General features: G+C 34.6%; 1 protein-coding gene across 1 annotated transcript in view; it reads right to left on the bottom strand.

Annotated features, from left to right (window-relative positions):
- Qki (QKI, KH domain containing, RNA binding) overlaps positions 1–17929 on the bottom strand; it is a 154523-nt gene that overhangs the window by 104102 nt on the left and 32492 nt on the right. Inside the window, exon 8 of the mRNA XM_013517307.1 lies at positions 6517–6659. Within this exon, the coding sequence (XP_013372761.1) occupies positions 6517–6659 (143 nt within the window). The remainder of the gene's footprint in view (positions 1–6516; positions 6660–17929) is intronic.

The following is a 17929-nucleotide window of genomic DNA, read 5'->3' on the forward strand; positions in this document are numbered from 1 at the left end:
TTTTTTTGGTTTTTCTCCAGTACCAGGAACCGAACTCACGACCTTGCGCTTGCCAGGCAGGCGCTTTTGCCACTGAGCTAAATCCCCAGCCCCATCACTACATTTTAAAAACATCAAATCATGTCCCAACCACAGTTTAGCAATCTAATCTATTCGAGTATATACAAGATAATTATAGCTACACCTTGCCAATCTTTGGACTTTATCTTCTAGTCTGGCTGATCTGATTGTTTTATAACAATTTCTATTGACTCAACAGATAATAACTAGGCTAATTTATGACAAAATTATTACTGATTCATCTGAAACGTAACACTTTTTACTTATATTTACTTATATCTACATATACCTTTAAAGTTCTCCATGGATTCAAACAAGTCCTCAAAAACTTAATCAAATTATCAGTTTGATGGTTTAAATGTTAACTCTAATCTTCATGCATGTGTCATTATATCACTGTAAAATAAAAAAGTCTTAAATGGTTTTTTGCAGTGCCTTTTGTCTCTTATGTAAAACTGTGAGCTGCTTTAACAACAGACTTTTTTCCTGACTCATTATCACAAAAATCATACCGCGTCTTCTGTCAAATGCCATACATTTGTTATCTTTCTTTTTCCAGACACTTTTGAGGTGAACCAAAAACTGACACATACTCACAGCCAGTCTATATACTTTGCAGTAACTATTTTATCTTGGTCCCCTTCCCACTGTCAATGGAGTATCTTGGTACAGCTAATATGGGGTTTCTCAAACTCAGCAGTACTGATATTTTGGGCTAGACAAGTCTTCATTGTGGTAAGCTGACCTTTTCATTTGAGGATAGTAAGCACCATCCCTGGCCTCCACCTACTACCTGCCGGTAGTGCATACCCCTCTCTCGTATTTTGTCAGCAAAGAGTATTTTTAGATATTGTCACTGTCGCATGAGTCAAGAAAACTCCCCAATGAAAATCATTAGGCTAATGCACAGGAGCAGGGGCCTTACACAATTTTATACAATTTGACTTGGCTTTGGCACTCTAATGATCCGTTATGAAAGATCATGCTTAAAGTAGCCACTGTCCTTTCAGCCTTAGCCTCGCAGAAATAAATGGAAAAAGATCTAAACCAACCAACAGCTAGCCCAGATCAACCCAAGCTTAGCCTCTACCAACAGATCCTCAGTAAACATACAGATCCATGATTATAAAAATTAAAGAATTATTATTTTAAGCCACTAAGCTGTAGGGTGTTTTATTACACAGCATTACTGTGGCAAGGTTGACAAGTTCAGATAATAAAGAGGTAAGACAGGATACAAAATCTAGGCTCAGCTGACTGATAAATTCACCTTCTATACGTTGACTATATAGTTCTCTTTCAATCAACTGATTCATGTTCTCACTCCCAGATTGTGCTTGGTAAACAGAAAACTGCAATAAAAAACCTGTCTTCTTAATATAAATTAATAAATATGAATTTTGTAAGTGTTTAGTACACTTTTAAAGGCTTCTCCTATGAGCTTCTCATTCCTACAACATTACGCCAGCAATCCAAAACCATTGCAAAGCAACGTAGCATGTTATGTCTTTTTGGACTCTGAATCCATGGCTTTGTTCTTGTTACCAGTCCCAGAGTTATACACAGGTAAGTCCAAAATACCTCAATCTTAGAGATGTAGCTCAGTGGCACAGTACTTGCTTAGCATGTACAAGACTCTGCCTTGAATCCCCATCCCCACAAAAAAGATAGTAATTTTAAAACAAAAATTTAAGTATTACATTCAACTTAATGCTGACTTCTATAAGTGGTCAAGTGCAAATGCAAAACACAAGTTTTAAAAAAAAAATTTAGTAGTATCTGAACAAATGGGTTCCATATAATATATGAACAGCAAATATCTACTGCGCATTTACTACCTGTCAGATACTGTTCTAAACCCTAGGAATGTAACACTGAAAAGAGAGTGCGAGATCCCTGTCCTTGCAGATCTTAACATGCCAGCACTTAATATGGCATCAAGGCATTTTTTTCAAGTGCTTTACATATATTAACTCATTTATTCTTCATAACCCTGTAAGAAACTTAGTGTCTCCATTACAGAGATAAGGAAACTGAGAACCAGGAAGAAAATATAATTGGCCAAAAGTCAACAAAGCAAGTAACAGCTAGACAGTCTGGGTCTGAGTTCATACTTTTGACCATTACACTACATTTCCCATCTGAAGTTTTAGATGAACTCACAAAATTAAGCTTTCATACAAACAGAAAGGAAAGGAAACATACAGAGTGAGCATTAGACAAGCGGTGAAAAGACTGCTAAGAGGAGTGCATGTTTGCTTCATGTAGCCAATATTTTCATAATTCTAAAATAAATATTCTCCCATAGTGCCAAAATCTGAGTCCCTAGTTCCATTTTATTTTTAAAAAGATATACTTCCTCATGTATTCCACAAAATAGGTTCCACTTAGTATGCATTAACAGCCTCAAAGAAAAATTTAGCAACTACGTGCAGATTTCAGTTTTGCTAAACTTAAAATCTATGAAAGGAATTTAATATTAAAGTACTAAAAACTTTTCTGAAAGATTAAAATTGTTTTTTATCTACTCGTATGAATGACAAATGAATGTCTAATTGATAACATTTCACTGAACAGACATTTCATATGTCAAAAGGGTCACCCCAAACCCTACCTGCCCATCACCCTCCCAAACATTTGCCTTCCAGCTTCACACTTCCGGATCAGAACTGCTGAGCTTCCCTGTCCCACACCTGCTTCAGCCTCAATCTTTTCTGTTTGGGGGGCTGGGGATTTAGCTCAGCGGCAAAAGCGCCTGCCTGGCAAGCGCAAGGTCCTGAGTTCGGTTCCTGGTACCGGAGAAAAACCAAATAAAAAAAAAAATCTTTTCTGTTTGGGAAGCTGGCAACTACACTGTTCTTATTAAGCAAAACCTTCAGTCACTCCTGACTCTTTCTCACACCCCACATCCATCAGCAAATCCTCAGTTCTAATTTGAAAATCTATGAAGAATTCAAACATTTTATGTCCATCTCCTCTACCCCCCGGAGTCCAGGAGACTCAACCCAGGGCCTCTACACTGAGCTGTATTTCTCCCTCGTCCTTTTGAGACAGTTAGCTCAAAGGCTGGGCTTGAACTTGTGATCCTCTTGCCTCAGCGTATCAGAATGCTGGAGTGGTAGCTTCGTGACACTTCCAGTGGCTGGATTCAAGTATTTCTTAATTCTTCTAGTTTCCCTACTTCCCCAGTGCCCCAACCTCTCCACACAACAGCCAGAAAGAATCCATCAAAACCTCACTGAGCTCATGTTATTCCTGGGCTCAAAGACATTTGAATGGTTTCTCCTTTCATTCAGAATATACAGACTTTCTACTGGGCCCATCAACATTACAGATAGGCCTCTCTGGTAACTCTCTAATCTCATATCTTATCACGCAATTCCTAAGAATGCTCCTGCCTGAGTGGCTACATTTGCTTTCACTTTGCCTAGAATTTTTTTCCCACAGGTAAGTTTCATGCCATTCTCCCCAACTGTCTGTTCTTGTCTCTCCATTCTCACCATTTTATAAGAGATTCCTTTCCTGATAACCCTTAAAACTGAACACCCATCCCTGCTTCAGTGTCTTGTAGCCAATATTTTCAAAATTCTAAAATAAATATTTTCCCATAGTGCCAAAATCTGAGTCCCTAGTTTCATTTTATTTTTAAGAAGATATACTTTGTTTCTCCATAGTACTGATAACTAAAAATATATATTTATTTGCTTACTGCCTGCTTTTGCCTATGAAATGCCCATTTCATAAGAGCAGGGGCATTATTTAATCTACCACTCTATACACCTCCTAAAACAAGGCTTGGCAAGGTGGTAATTTACATGGCCACCTAGATTAGTGATGGTAAAACTTTTACAGGAGAGTGCCCAACCTGTAACCCAAAACCCACTTATTTATCACAAAATGCCAACATTGCAATTAAACCTGAATACTAAAGTTTTAGTTTAGAAAAAAACTCATACATTAACACCTTTTCTCTTAAAAGAACAACACATGTACCATAAATTTGCCATCCCTGACCTAGATAGATGTTAGTCTAGTTCACTTTGATAATAAAAGCAAATTTACAGTAGAAATTCTCAAACTTCAGCATATATCAGAATCACCTACAAGGACATAAAAGGGCAGGTTAGGACTGAGGGTATAATTCAGTTAAGCACACTTGCCTAGCATGTGCAAGCCCCTAGGTTCAATCCTTAGCATCAAAGAAGTGAGGTGGAATCTCAGCCCCAAGTTTCTGACTTAACTAGTATAGGACGGGGCTTGAACATTTACACATTAACTTTGAGAAAACAATGTTTCACTCCAACACTGTCAGAAAAATAGTTCAAGAAATTAATAAGTCGCAACTAGTAAAGGAAGAAAAGGAACAGGATGAAAGGGGTATCCTCTAGAATGAGGTCCTCGTTTAGAAGACTATAAAATGTTTTTTAAATAAGATAATATAAACACTCTTGCTTGAGTGGGATTTTCCTTTTAAGCGATGGAACCAGGCTGAACTAGATTATATCATATAGAGGTTTCATGATTTTGCATAGTTCATGTTAATGACTACTGCTTGTAAGCAGATGGGTAGGAGACACTGAAAAACTAGTATAGATTCCAACTGGGACAGTTGCTCCAATCACAAGTTCCTATCTCTATAAATAATTTGAAGAACAAGGATTAGGCTACAGTGGTCCCATATCACTTATGGCAGGGAACCTGACTTGCCTCCATAGTGACAGCACATTAGCCCAAAACATACCCTTCAAAAATCTGAAAATTAAAGATAAAGTCTAGGAGGCACTGATTGATACCAAGATATGCTGACACCAAGGGTCTACAACAAGGGCCATAAAATCTTGCTGCTTAAATTCTCAGAGAAGCCAAGAATCAACCAGTGCCCAATAATCTTCCAGCAAATTTTTCATTTGCCTACCAGAAGTATATCCAAAAGTGATTCTACATTGGCAAACTAAAAATATGTATAAAAATATAATAAATATGTAAGCTTTAAAGACATCTGTATTGGAAAGAGAAAATGTGAAATAGCAAAACTTCCTTCCCATTAATTCAATTTAAGACACATACTCCCCATCTGCAGACTTGTCCATATAAGTAATCTTTTTTCTTTCTTTCTTTCTTTCTTTCTTTCTTTCTTTCTTTCTTTCTTTCTTTCTTTTTCTTTCTTTCTTTCTTTCTTTCTTTCTTTCTTTTTGAGACAGGGTCTTACTATGTAATTGAGGATGGCCTTGAACTCATTAAGCAATCTTTTTTCTCTTTCTTTCTGAGACAGGATCTTACTATGTAACTCAGGATGGCCTTCAATTATGTAGCCCAGGCTGGCCTCAAACTTGCAACAACCCTCTAACTTCAACCCCCTGAATGCTGGGATTACAGCCATGCATCACCAGACCTGCTTGTCATTTTTAACTTCTTTCATTTATGATCAGAAAACTCCAAACCTCACAAAAAGCCACTTTTACTTATATTGAATAGGTCCTGGAAGCCTACTATATGTCAATAACAAGGGGGTTACAGCATTGAATAATAAAGAAAAGGTTCTTACTTTATGTACCTTATGTTCTCCTGGGGAAATACAGAATATTAAATAGGAAAAATGCTAGATAATAAATGCTATTACAGAGGGAAAAAAAGAGACTTGTGTGAAACAATAAGTAACCAGATGACTTTTACATAAAATGATTAGGGATGTTTCACTGAAGTGACATTTATGCTCAATTCTTAAGGACAAGAAGAAGTCAGCCAGGAAAGACCAGGGTACAGCTAACACAAAAGGTTTTGAGGCTTGGAATAGACTTGACTTGTTCCAAAAGCCAAAAGAAGGCCAATGTGACTACAATGTACCACAGTAAAGAAGAGGGACAATTACTTAAGATGAAGTCAGAGAAACAAAATGGACCATCACACCATAAAGGATTTTATAACAAGGGCAAAGAGTCCAGATTTATTCAGAAATCAACTGGTATAGGACAAGGAAAATATTTATAGTAAGATGCTTAGAGAGAATAGTTGAGTAATGAACTAAGATGTGGAGGTTAGATCAGAAATAGTATTTTTATGGAAATTTTAGAGCGGAAAGAAAATAATGGTCCAACATCCTTACATTACAAAAAGGATGATATGGCCCAAACTGTGGCTTCTCTTAAGTCAGATTAAAGGCAAGCAGAGGTGAACGGTGTGCTTTTTAACATCCACGCCGAAGTTCTTTCCACAATTCCTGCCCTCATTTTGAAATTGAAAACAGTTTTTACCATAAGCATTTCCAAAAGTGACAGAGAGCATCAAATGGAAATACACTTAGGGAAATAATCATCCTGTATCAAATTACTCACGTTTTCAGTTCCTCATGTGAACTTTTTACTGCAGCTGACACCACTTAAATATTTACCACCAAATTTATCCACACAGTATGTGAGGCAGGAGAACAAAGTTGAATAAACAACAAAATATACTTACATCTGGGTATTCTTTTACAGGCACATAAAGTTTCTCTTGTAACTGAACAATAGGTCCCACAGCATCAGGCAATTCTGCACTCCTTTTCTCTGTACTGCCATTTAATGTGTCATTGTACATGTCTTTCCGTACTCTGCTAATTTCTGTTAAAAGTAAAAATTTTAAATGTGTTAGACAAAAAATATATTCTTGCCAGTCCAAAAAAAATTAAAAAATAAATTAAAAAAAAAGAGGACAGGGGAAAATGTCATCAATGAAGTGTTAAAGCTAGAGTGAGTGTTAAAACTCCATTCCTGAACTAGTCTCTAGATTAAGCCCACATTTAATGACAGCCTTAATTTCCACCACAAATCACATTTATAACAAACAAATAACACAGCTTATTAAAATTAACTTCAGAACCTTAACTCTTAAACAGTATAACATGGACTTTTTTTTAATCTAATTTTTCCATGCTTAAATAAGGCCAGTCATTCCAAGCGATAGCTTTCAGCCAGCTACCATAAGAATACCTGTTAAATGTACACTAAAGGCTCCTCTTACTTGAAAAATAGCATGTCTGAATGAGATTTAAACGGGACCACTTTGTCGTGTATTTCGGCTATCTTCAGAATATGCAGAAATATCCAACAGACAACAGATTGCAAGGTTAGCAGAAATTTGATAAATAAATAGTGTGGTAAAAAAAAAAAAACAGAAGAGGAGTCTTAGGGAAGGTAAAAGAAGGAAGATCTGAATGAACCCTTAAAAAAAGCAACAATCAAAAGGTAAGGAAAACAAGATCTAAACCAAGAAATGGAGGTATACAGAACTAGAGAAGTCATAGAAGCTAAGGTAATCAACAGTGTCAAATATTACAGAAATATGGTAAAGAGCTAAAGATGGGACCTTGGATTTGATCACAAACTTTACTGGTGATCAAAGAAGTTTCAAGAGAAAGATAGAAATGGAAATCAAATTATACTGGATTAATGTATCTAACACAAGAAAGTACAGATACCCAAGATCAATGATCTTAAGTATACTTCTTTTAAAAAGGAGGATTTTAATGAATCAAGTCCTATAAAGAAAATGAATTTAGGCTTCAAGAATTATTAAGTTTCTATGTACCAGAGGATGGTTCCCATTGGAACATACGGTCTAGGAAGAGTTGCCCTAACTGCATTAAGATTAGCTGGATACTTATCTAATTTATCTTCATCCTAAAGATTTGTCCTTCTTGGGAAAAAGGCTTACCTCTGCAAAATTAAAAAAATTCTTTAAAGTGTATTTTTTATGTCTTCCAAAGTGGAATTTCAAGTTTTTGATATTAAGGAACTATCAAATATGAATATACACTTTAACTTTCCTAACTGCTTATTTAAATCAGTTTCAGTTAAATAACATCCAACCCAGAAAAAAGCTTGATCAAAGGTGTTATGAACCAAGTATAAAATCTTAACCATTTTAAAACCTGTACGGTTTCCGCTTTACTGACAGCAAAGTTCATCTTGTTACATTTTATTTCTTAAATAATAATTTGCTCATCAAACTCTACCAAATGTTTGTGCTTAAACAGCCAATAAAAATCAGTAAAAGTCAAAATGGAAGATCTTGGGTTTTATTATTTTTAAAGTGCATTTTATCCTTCTAACTTTATTATGAAATTTTCCCTAATAATCCCCAAACTAATATTTAACTTAACCAAAAGACATTAGAAAAATACAATTAAAATTACACATACATCTTTTAGTCCAGGTCAAGCATTTTTGGTATTATCAGTTAAATCTGTTTAGAAACTATTCAATTCTTAACATAGCAGCAATATAAAGACTGGCAATAATTGTTTATAACAAACATAGATTAAATTTGTAAGTATACATGAAAAATAAATAAAATCCACCAGCATATGGAGAAAAATGCATTATAACAGAGGAATTTATACCCAGAACTGCAAAAATAATTCAATATTGAACAATTTATTATTATAAGTAATCACAGTAACGTTAAGGAGATCAAGGTGGGGACATACCTTCCAGGTAAACAAATTTGCCAAACTTAGAAAAACAGAATAATTATAAATGATAAAAGTTCAAATGACAGTTAAAATATACATAAATACATAAAACTAGTGACTTCATATATACATACACCCAGTAAATTGAAGCAATGCAATTACCACTTAACTTACAAACATCTGTGTATTCATTTTAGAATTAAAAGTTCCATGGGTTTCTATAACCCACTTTGTCCACAGTTCCCATAACAGTCCTTGGAACACAGTAGATAATAAGTTATTTGGTGAACTGAACAGATTGCTGGGTAAAGGAAGAGAGAAATGGGCTAGATTCTGGAGGACTGGTGCTAAATAAGTTATGGTTCCAGCTCTCAAACACCTTTGTCTAATAAGGGAGATTGAAGAAGTGCTTCTACTATGATGTTTTCAGTTTCTCAGATATGTCACACATTGATAACAAGTCACAAATTATGTATAAGATAGTACTGATGGGAATGAAAAGATGACGTAGTAGCAATCCTCAACGAACTTACAATCTAGTTCATATTGAATCTAACCAGCTGAGGACTACTACCTTTATGAACAGCAGCTTTCTACCAAGTAAATCACTGGCAATTTCTGGGATGTTACAACACTCCCTCAGAGGTCTGGTTTCAGATCTATCAGTTCTGTGATTTCAGACAAATCTCCTATTTAATCTATGTCTGTACCTCATTTAATTAAAACTCACTTACTGAATGACTCAAACCCAGTGCTCTCCAATCTTAGTATGCAAGAATCCCAGTTATGATTTTCCCCCATCACCCCAGGTTCAAAACTTTCTATTACCTAAGTACTAGCAATCAGCTTCTGTTAATATTATCCTACCATGTTAATATAATTATAGCACAGCTATTAGAGAAACACAATACATGTGGGGAATGCTCTCGTTGTCTTGAAAGTTGTGGGTTCACAGGCATTCACTTATCAAACAAGGGCGTATTCCCTTACTATACGGTGTATATTTTTGTTGTATCACATATTGTATCTCTATAAAGCCTTTATCAACCTGCAGCAGTGGTTCACACACATGTAAGTTCACAATCATCAGTACAGAACTTTTCATACTGTAACTCCCAAACTGGGGATGTTACCTGTGCAATTATCATCTCCTATCTAAATATCATCCCCACTATCAAGATAATTTGTTGTAATGTCTCTGAAGTTCTTAAACATTACATATTCATTTAATTGATTCATAATCTTCAATACTAAAATTTTATCCACTGGCTCCATGCAATAGCCTCACATGCACTTGGAAAGTTCTATCATATAATTTAAGTGTCCTCTAAACTAAAAAAAAAAAAAAAAAACACACAAAAAAAAAAAAAAAAAAAAAAAAACACACATACAGCTGGGCATGGTGGCACATACCTGTAATCCTAGCACTCAGGAGGCTGAGGCAGGAGGATCGTTGCAAGTTTGAGACCAGCCTGCGCTACAAAGTGAGCTCAAGGCCAGCCTGAACTGCATAGGGAGACCCTGTCTCAAAAAAAAAAGAAGTGTCCTCTAAACTATACAAACATGTTTTTATACCTTCCTACTCATATAGACACACTCCAATTTGTCTGTATGTCCCTTGTCAAGTGTAAAACTCATAAGGCACTCCACAGCACAGTGGGTGAGAATGTGAACTAAGGCTGTCCATTTCCAACTCTCCACCTTCTGCACAGTGTAAGAATACCTTTACTTCCTTAGCAAGCACAATACACTGCTAATATTTTGATGCAGGTAGTAAAACAAGTCTTCAATAGTCCTTATCTCCAGAACTGTTCATTTAGACTCCAGAAGATGATTTAAAATTCTGCATATATCCCTTCAGGCTGATGTTAATCAGCTGACATTCTTTAGGGCTATTTTCTGAGTCAAGAATCTAACTCTCTAACTGCAATAGCATAAATACAAAAACACTGGCATACAATTAGTGAACATATCATGAAATCTCAAACTACACTGACTCCAGCTCCCTCCTAAACCATGCACTCTGGAATCTTCAGATAATGCCATCAAATTCAGAACATTTTTCAGCTTGTAGGAATATTCATCTTTATATATTTAATGGCGTTTTCCTATTTTCCATGTTTTCTTGATTAAATAAATATTCAGTGACCACTTTTTAAAATTTCAGTACACAGAAAAATACTTGGGTTCAGGACTGAAAACTTGATTCAGTTATACTGCTTTCAATCTCTTCTTTTTCTACTTTAATTATCTTGATTTTTTTTTTTTTCTTTCCTAAACTAAAGCACAATTGTCAGTTAACTCTGCTCCTGGGGGAAAGGGGTACAGTGCCACCATACCACTGTGTTCTTTGTGACTTGCTATTACTACACTGTTAAACTTAAGCTATGTTCCTTCCTTGTAATTTATCCAACTATGGATTGAACTGAATAGTTTAAAATCATTTTTTGTCTCATAAACCACAGTTCATTTTTGCCTTTGGCTTTTCCATTACCACCATTGGTTCTACTGTATCTGAACTACTGATATGCAGTTCATCTTCTGCTCCCTTACAATTTACACAATTAATATATTAACTACCAGACCAATTACTCCATGTTAAACTAGAATATAAGAATCAAGGACAGTATCAGAAGAGAAAAATAGAGGCAGAGAAACATAAATTATAAAGTCAAGCAATCCTTTCCCAAAAGAATAGGCAGCAAAGGTAGTGTAAAAATGCAATATTGCAATGTTTAAAGACTAGGTAAAGAAATATAGTTCTATTTTAATTTCTGACTTAAGTCATTTTTCAACAAATTTAAAGCAAGAAACAAAGTATGAAAAATATTTACTAACTCAATCAAACACATGATATGAAAACAGATATTTACCAACTCAATCAAACACATGATATGAAAACAAATTAGTTTCAGGATCTTTAAGACTTTTAAAACACTGGGAAAAAGTTTCATATGAACACATCTTATAATCAGTGCTGTGGTAGTACATTCCAATTGTTTCACTGGTTACACTGTTGTTAAAGACAGAGATATTTGGGCATCCATCTATGTTTTTGTGTGCACTACAATGAAATCCATAAAAGAATTACATTATCTTTGCAATACAGCTGTAGCCAAAATACAAAAAGGAATGAATAGGTTATAATTTCATTTGTTTGTGATGGTCTCTTTTTAAAATTTAACATTAGCCATTAATTGATTCTTTAGGGCTATTTTCTGAGTCAAGAATCTAACTTGAAAAAAAAAAAAGATTATTTATAAATTCACATATGCTTTATTATGCACAGTATACATTTTATAGGGGAAGTTAAAATGATCGTTTTCACTATTCCGAAGTAAGTTTAAATGGATGCAACGTCCTCAACATCTGAATTCACCTCTTGTTAGCCATAAAAGTAACACACTAACACAAGAAAGTAAGGTGAGATCTCACTATTTCAGTTCTTAAATTGTTTTTACTTACATGATATGTATTACATCAAAACAATGACATGAAGAGCCTATCAATACTGAAGAACAGCTGCGAGAAGCTGTTGTTAGGTGTCCTCATGCACCTGGGTTCACAGCCATCCCTTCTGTGAAAAAAACCCTTTAATTCAAGTTTACTCGCTACAGGGAAAGGTTAAAGCTATTGTGAGTAAAGAAAAACCAATGGAGTATCAACATCACTGTGCCCACTTAAAGAAACTACATCCATGAAGCACAGAAAGAAAAAGCAAGTTACTGCAGAATGTACGACGACTTAGTAGAATACGTTCTGTTCACTCTAAGAGCTAAATAAATCTGATTTAATTTCAAAAGAACTGAATGCTTTCATCCTAGCAAGAAAGAAAAACCACCAGTAATACTCTAGATGGGTCCTTATTTGGAGGGTTAATTCATACTCTACTTCTAAATTATAAGTATATAAGCACAAACTACAAAATTAAATTCAACATCTGAACCCCACTTTAAACTGCCAAAATTAACAACTGGGCAAAACTGTGGATAAATTTCACACACAAAAGCATGAATTAGCAAAGATCCTATATAGCAATGCTAATTGTATTTCCCTGATAGAAAATTCTCAGCAGCAGCTCAGTATGATGGAAGATATTTAACTGCAAGTTACACACTCCCAGAAAAGCTCTTTCATGGGTTACAAAACAGAATGTCTGTCTATGATCCAAATTATACTTATGTACAGACAGGCAGAAGTCAAAAAAAGACAAAACAGCAATTAGCAATCATCTCAGGGAGATGGCTTTATAAAAGATATTCAGTTCTCACTTGTTTTGCAACTGTCACTTATCAGAAAATAATGATATTAGGAGAGAAAAATAAGTCAAAATGCTGCATGAAACATTGGATTCCCTAAATAAAAACAGTAAACTTTATGTTATTATATAAATAAGAATTAAGATGTTGACTCCCAACTCTTTAGATGTAAATCAAAGGCTTATCTAAAAATTGGAAACTGGTTTACGGTCACAGCTAGTCCAACTAACATTTTAGCTGTGTGTGTGTGGTACTGCTGACTGAAGCCAGGGGCCATCTACCAATGAGCTACATCACCAACCTAAGCTCCTCGTTCCTCTGCCTCGTTAGTAGCTGGGATCAGATAGGCATGTCCCACCACATCTGGCTCCATCCGACTTTGACTACTTCCTAAAATAAGCTCTTAAAATTCATCCTAAGAAATCGTAACTAGAGAACAAAAAGTAAGAAAATGGAATAAACCAACTTTGGATTTATGACTGGCCATGCTGTCATACTTGTTGTGCAACATATACTATTTGTTGTGCTATTTTTTAATAGCAACTACAAGTGTTTGCAGCCCTCCCTCTCCTTCATTCCATTCTAACAGAACACAGTTTTAACTCCAGATCTAGGCTCTTGAAAGTGGTAAAACTGAACAAATAACACTGATATACACAGAAAGTAAAACAGCCCATTAGCAAAGAACTAAGCAGGGAGATGATTTTTCTAAAATAAATAAAAACCAATTTTTTCACTGGCATAGACAATGAAATTGTATTGAATTTTCTTTCAATTTACCAAGTCAGATACTTTTAGACTTGGTTAGTTTTACACATGTCAAATGTCAAACATTAATTTAATAAAAATGTTGCCTTCTGGTCACTTAGTTCCTTAGAATACTCAAGGGAAATCAGTCCTAATCTCTGTATAATATCATTATATTAAAACTTAAAATGATGGGGAAGCTAGTTAAAAACATTTGGTAACGAATTAACAGTAAACCAACACATATCATCAGAATCCAGATTAATGAGTAACACCTGAGAACCCTGCAATGTGTATTAATCACTACTTTACAGTAAACTCACAGCAATGGAAATTAACATCCAAGACATAAAGATGAGAGATTAAACAATGTATTCTTATAAGGCTTTTTTTTATATTTAAGGTATAAACTTTTTTATTTAAGTTTTAACTCATTAGAAATAATAATAATAGATTTTAATCCATGAAAAGACATCTTCCTTATGAAATTCAAATTAATAAATGTAGAAGATGGACTCAGAAAATTACTGTTAGAAAACCACCACAATCGTAACTACTGCAGGCAAAATTCAATAAATCTGTCATCAAAACTATGAGATCTAGGATATTCATAGTTTCGGTGTATCTCTTCCTAAGATATTATTGATTACATGGGGAGAAAAAAATAGAAGCTATATAGTGGAGAAATCTGGCAGACAATACCTTCACCATATGGTTAAGTTAAAACATACTGTTTAGTCTGATGCCCTGCAATGTGCATGGCAGTACTTTCCATGGCAGTAATCTTCATGCCAAAAATGCATAACCTCAATTCATTCATAAGAAATCAAACTCAAATTGAAGAATTTTTTTCAAAATAACTAGTACTTTTCAAAAGTGTCAAAGTCATGAAAGATTACAATCATGCATTACAGGAAACTAAGATCACGGTCATGCACAATATGGAATTCTGAGTTAGATCCTGGATCAAAGAAAGTACATGAATAGGAAAACTGGTAAAATTTAAATAAGACTTGCAGATTAACAGTACTGTACCAATGTTAATTTTCTAGTTCCCCTAACAGTATTATGGTTATATGAGTTAATATCAACCTCTGTATTTTTTAACTTTCCTATAAATCTACAATAACTTCAAAGTGTTTGCTTTGGCCTCTGAAGTTATCAATGCAAGAGAGAGGAATAGCTGTGGGAAAGAATTAAAGCTATGAAAATATCTTATTTCACTAGTCTCTTAAAAAAAAATGCTTGTTTACCAAGAAAATCAAAATTATTCAAAATAATCAGTTCTATAATTTAAGTAATAGCAAGTTAAATTAATTATATAAATACTTATTTTTAAAATAAGCACTTTGTACTAGTCACCCAAAATATAAAGTTTTTTCTTAAATGTGAATGCGTAATAAATCAATTATTATTCTCTAAAAGTAGAAAATATCCCAGGATGCAATAATCTCAAATAGAGATGACTTTCCTTACAAAAGCTTCACAGATTTATACGTTTCAATTACATTTTCTTTAATAGATGCTGTTAGGAAACACATGCTCTTTAGAACTGCTGGAATGTGGACAAAAGTTACAACCCATAGACAATGATCTTTCTGTGAAAAGTAAATCTTTTGTCAGTGAAAGAAGATAAAGCAAAGGCCTTGAGTCTACGCAACTGTATCTTGCTACTGCTTCCTACACAACTGTGTGCCTTCAAAATTAACCTTCTGGGTCTCAGTTTCCTCACGTGTAAAATGAGTAGGTTAGATCAGATAAGATTTAAGGCTTCCATGTGGGCTAAAACATAACCAATTAATTCTATGTATTTCCTGTCCCTTTACAGAGAACTCCATTCTCAACTCATACTGAACTGATAACCTATAGGCAAGGGCTTCAAAATTCGATGACTTACAGAGAATCACATATGATTCCACCTCACTCCTTTCAGAATTATGCATCTAAGTGTCCTCAACTACTGGACAGTAAGATTTACTTTAAATGATATCCTTGTGAAACACTAAATCCTCATATAAACAGGTTCCTACAGTTGTATTTAGGTTAGTCCCTGTGTATTTTACCTTTTCCAAATTCCAAGTCCCTCAGGGCTTTCAAAGGAATTTGGAATTATAAGCAGTGGCACACACCTATGATTCCAGCACTCTGGGAAGCTGATGCAGGGGAATTTTAAAAGCTTGAGCCCTTCATGGGCAATTTAGCAAAACCCTGTCTCAAAATTTAAAAAGGAGCTTGGAATGTACCACATAAGACACTGCGTTCAATCTTGGGGCACGCGTTCATAAACGGAGTAAAAATGAAACTGGCCTTCTAAAAACTTTTCATTTATGCTTCTACAGGAGAGACAAGTAGATGCTTTTCCCAAGTAAAAATTTCTTTAATATTTTAATTTTCCTGTTCAATTGTATTCCAAATTCCATCTAAACTGAATGAAGAAAAATCTTAAGACACCTTTATGTGAGGATCCCTTAATTCTATAAAAAGTGACGGCCAAGTAACATTTACAGGTAACAGCAGCCCACATGTAAGAAAAATTTTTCACAGTACAGAAAAGCTAAAGAGGATTTTTTTAAATAATAATAAACAATTATATACAACAATACAAAAGTTTCTTTACTCCCACCATCAAGACTGAATCAGAAGGGAAAATAAAACTTCAACAAAAATATCTTAGTTCCTCTTTTGTAACAAGAGCAATATATTATACAGTCCTTTCAAATGTCAAAGTAATAGGAACATAAAGCATTATTTTAATGTTAAACAATACGATCCTCTCTAGTTGATTTATTTTACAAAGATTTAGATTCAGAAAAACTAATGCTATCAGCAGACCTACACGTACTACTGTTTTACTGCCTCCAAATGTGTATACTCTACTGACATAACAACATTCTTTGAAAGCAATTTTGATATAAGATTTAAAATGCCAAATACAGCCCTCTTTTTTAGATCACATAAATTTATTAAAATGGGAGCAAATGATATAAAAATTCACTAGCGCAACCTAACAAGAACTCTGGTAAAGGACATTCCAGTCCAACATTCTACCCTCAGCTCCAAACATACATTAACTCCTTTTTCAACCATTTGGCTCCAAAACACTTACATCCAATTGCTTTCTCAACAAACTAACCTGACACATTGAAAACCAAACTCTGGAACTTTTCTCACAACTTTTTCCTCTGATCTCAGAAAATGGCAACTTCATTTTCAGTTATGTCCCATTCACTTGCAAATGCTATGCAGTCAACTTTCATAATATATACAGAATTTCAATTATCACCTCCACCACTACCACCCAAGTTCTAGCCACAATTATTTCTTACCTACTCACCAACTCAAAATAACCTATCTGTCCTCCCTTTTCCCATCAGTGCTCCTATCAATCTGTTCTCTTTTTTCCAGAGTCAGCCTGCTGAAATCCAGGTAACAGTCACTCCTCTGTTCAAAAGTGTATAATGAGGGGCTGGGGATTTAGCTCAGCGGCAAAAGTGCCTGCCTGGCAAGCGCAAGGTCGTGAGTTCGGTTCCCGGTAAAGTGTATAATGGAGCTGTTTCCAGTAATTTGGGTCTCAGGACTCCCACTTTTAAGTTTTATTTGGAGGACTTTGCACTCATGAGAATTCTATTGATACTTAGCATACTAGAAATTAAAATTCTAAAATTTTAAAATTAAAACAAGTTCTTTATATCAATGCTAAATTCCTCTGGTGTACCTCAGATCAGGTGAAAAGATAAACTGCAGGTATCTAAGACTACTCTTACAAAGAACCTAATCTATAAGGAAAAGGTTGCCCCTTATCAGTACTACAATAGAGATTATAATGGTACATTCTTCATGCTTTTCTTTGGAATCTCTACATATACAGCCAGCAAAGTCATAATCATTCCTATACTATTTAGTTAGCATGTTAGTTTAGCATGTTAAGGATATAATAAAATATTTTTCATTTCCTAAAAGTACAAACAATAAAATAGAACTGGCCTGAACAAAGTATTTTTTTCAGATGTCTTAATAACAATGGTACAGTATGCATTTAACAAATATGTACTCTGTACTAACAACATACCTGACTCCGACCAAAGCCCCAGATAGAATAGTATACAAATATAGAGATGTTCTCAATTTTCTACAATCCCCATTTTTGCCATGAGAAGGAAACAAAAATAAGGGTTGAAACAGAGTACCCCACAATGGTCTGTTGAAGTGCTACAACGTATTTCAGAATGTAAAGTAGTAATTATACCCTTTACTAAATTTTTATTCCTTATAATCATCCTAAAAGATAATCTAAGGAGGTTATTCAATACTAAAGGTATTTGTTAAATGCCATAATCATGGGGTTGACATGGGTTAAGAGATGGACATTCTTAGAATCAACTTCCAGAGAAAACTGACTCCTCAAATGGAA

Source organism: Chinchilla lanigera, unplaced genomic scaffold (assembly GCF_000276665.1).
Source record: "Chinchilla lanigera isolate Chin_1 unplaced genomic scaffold, ChiLan1.0 scaffold00038, whole genome shotgun sequence".
In the NCBI taxonomy this organism is placed as follows: Eukaryota; Metazoa; Chordata; class Mammalia; order Rodentia; family Chinchillidae; genus Chinchilla; species Chinchilla lanigera.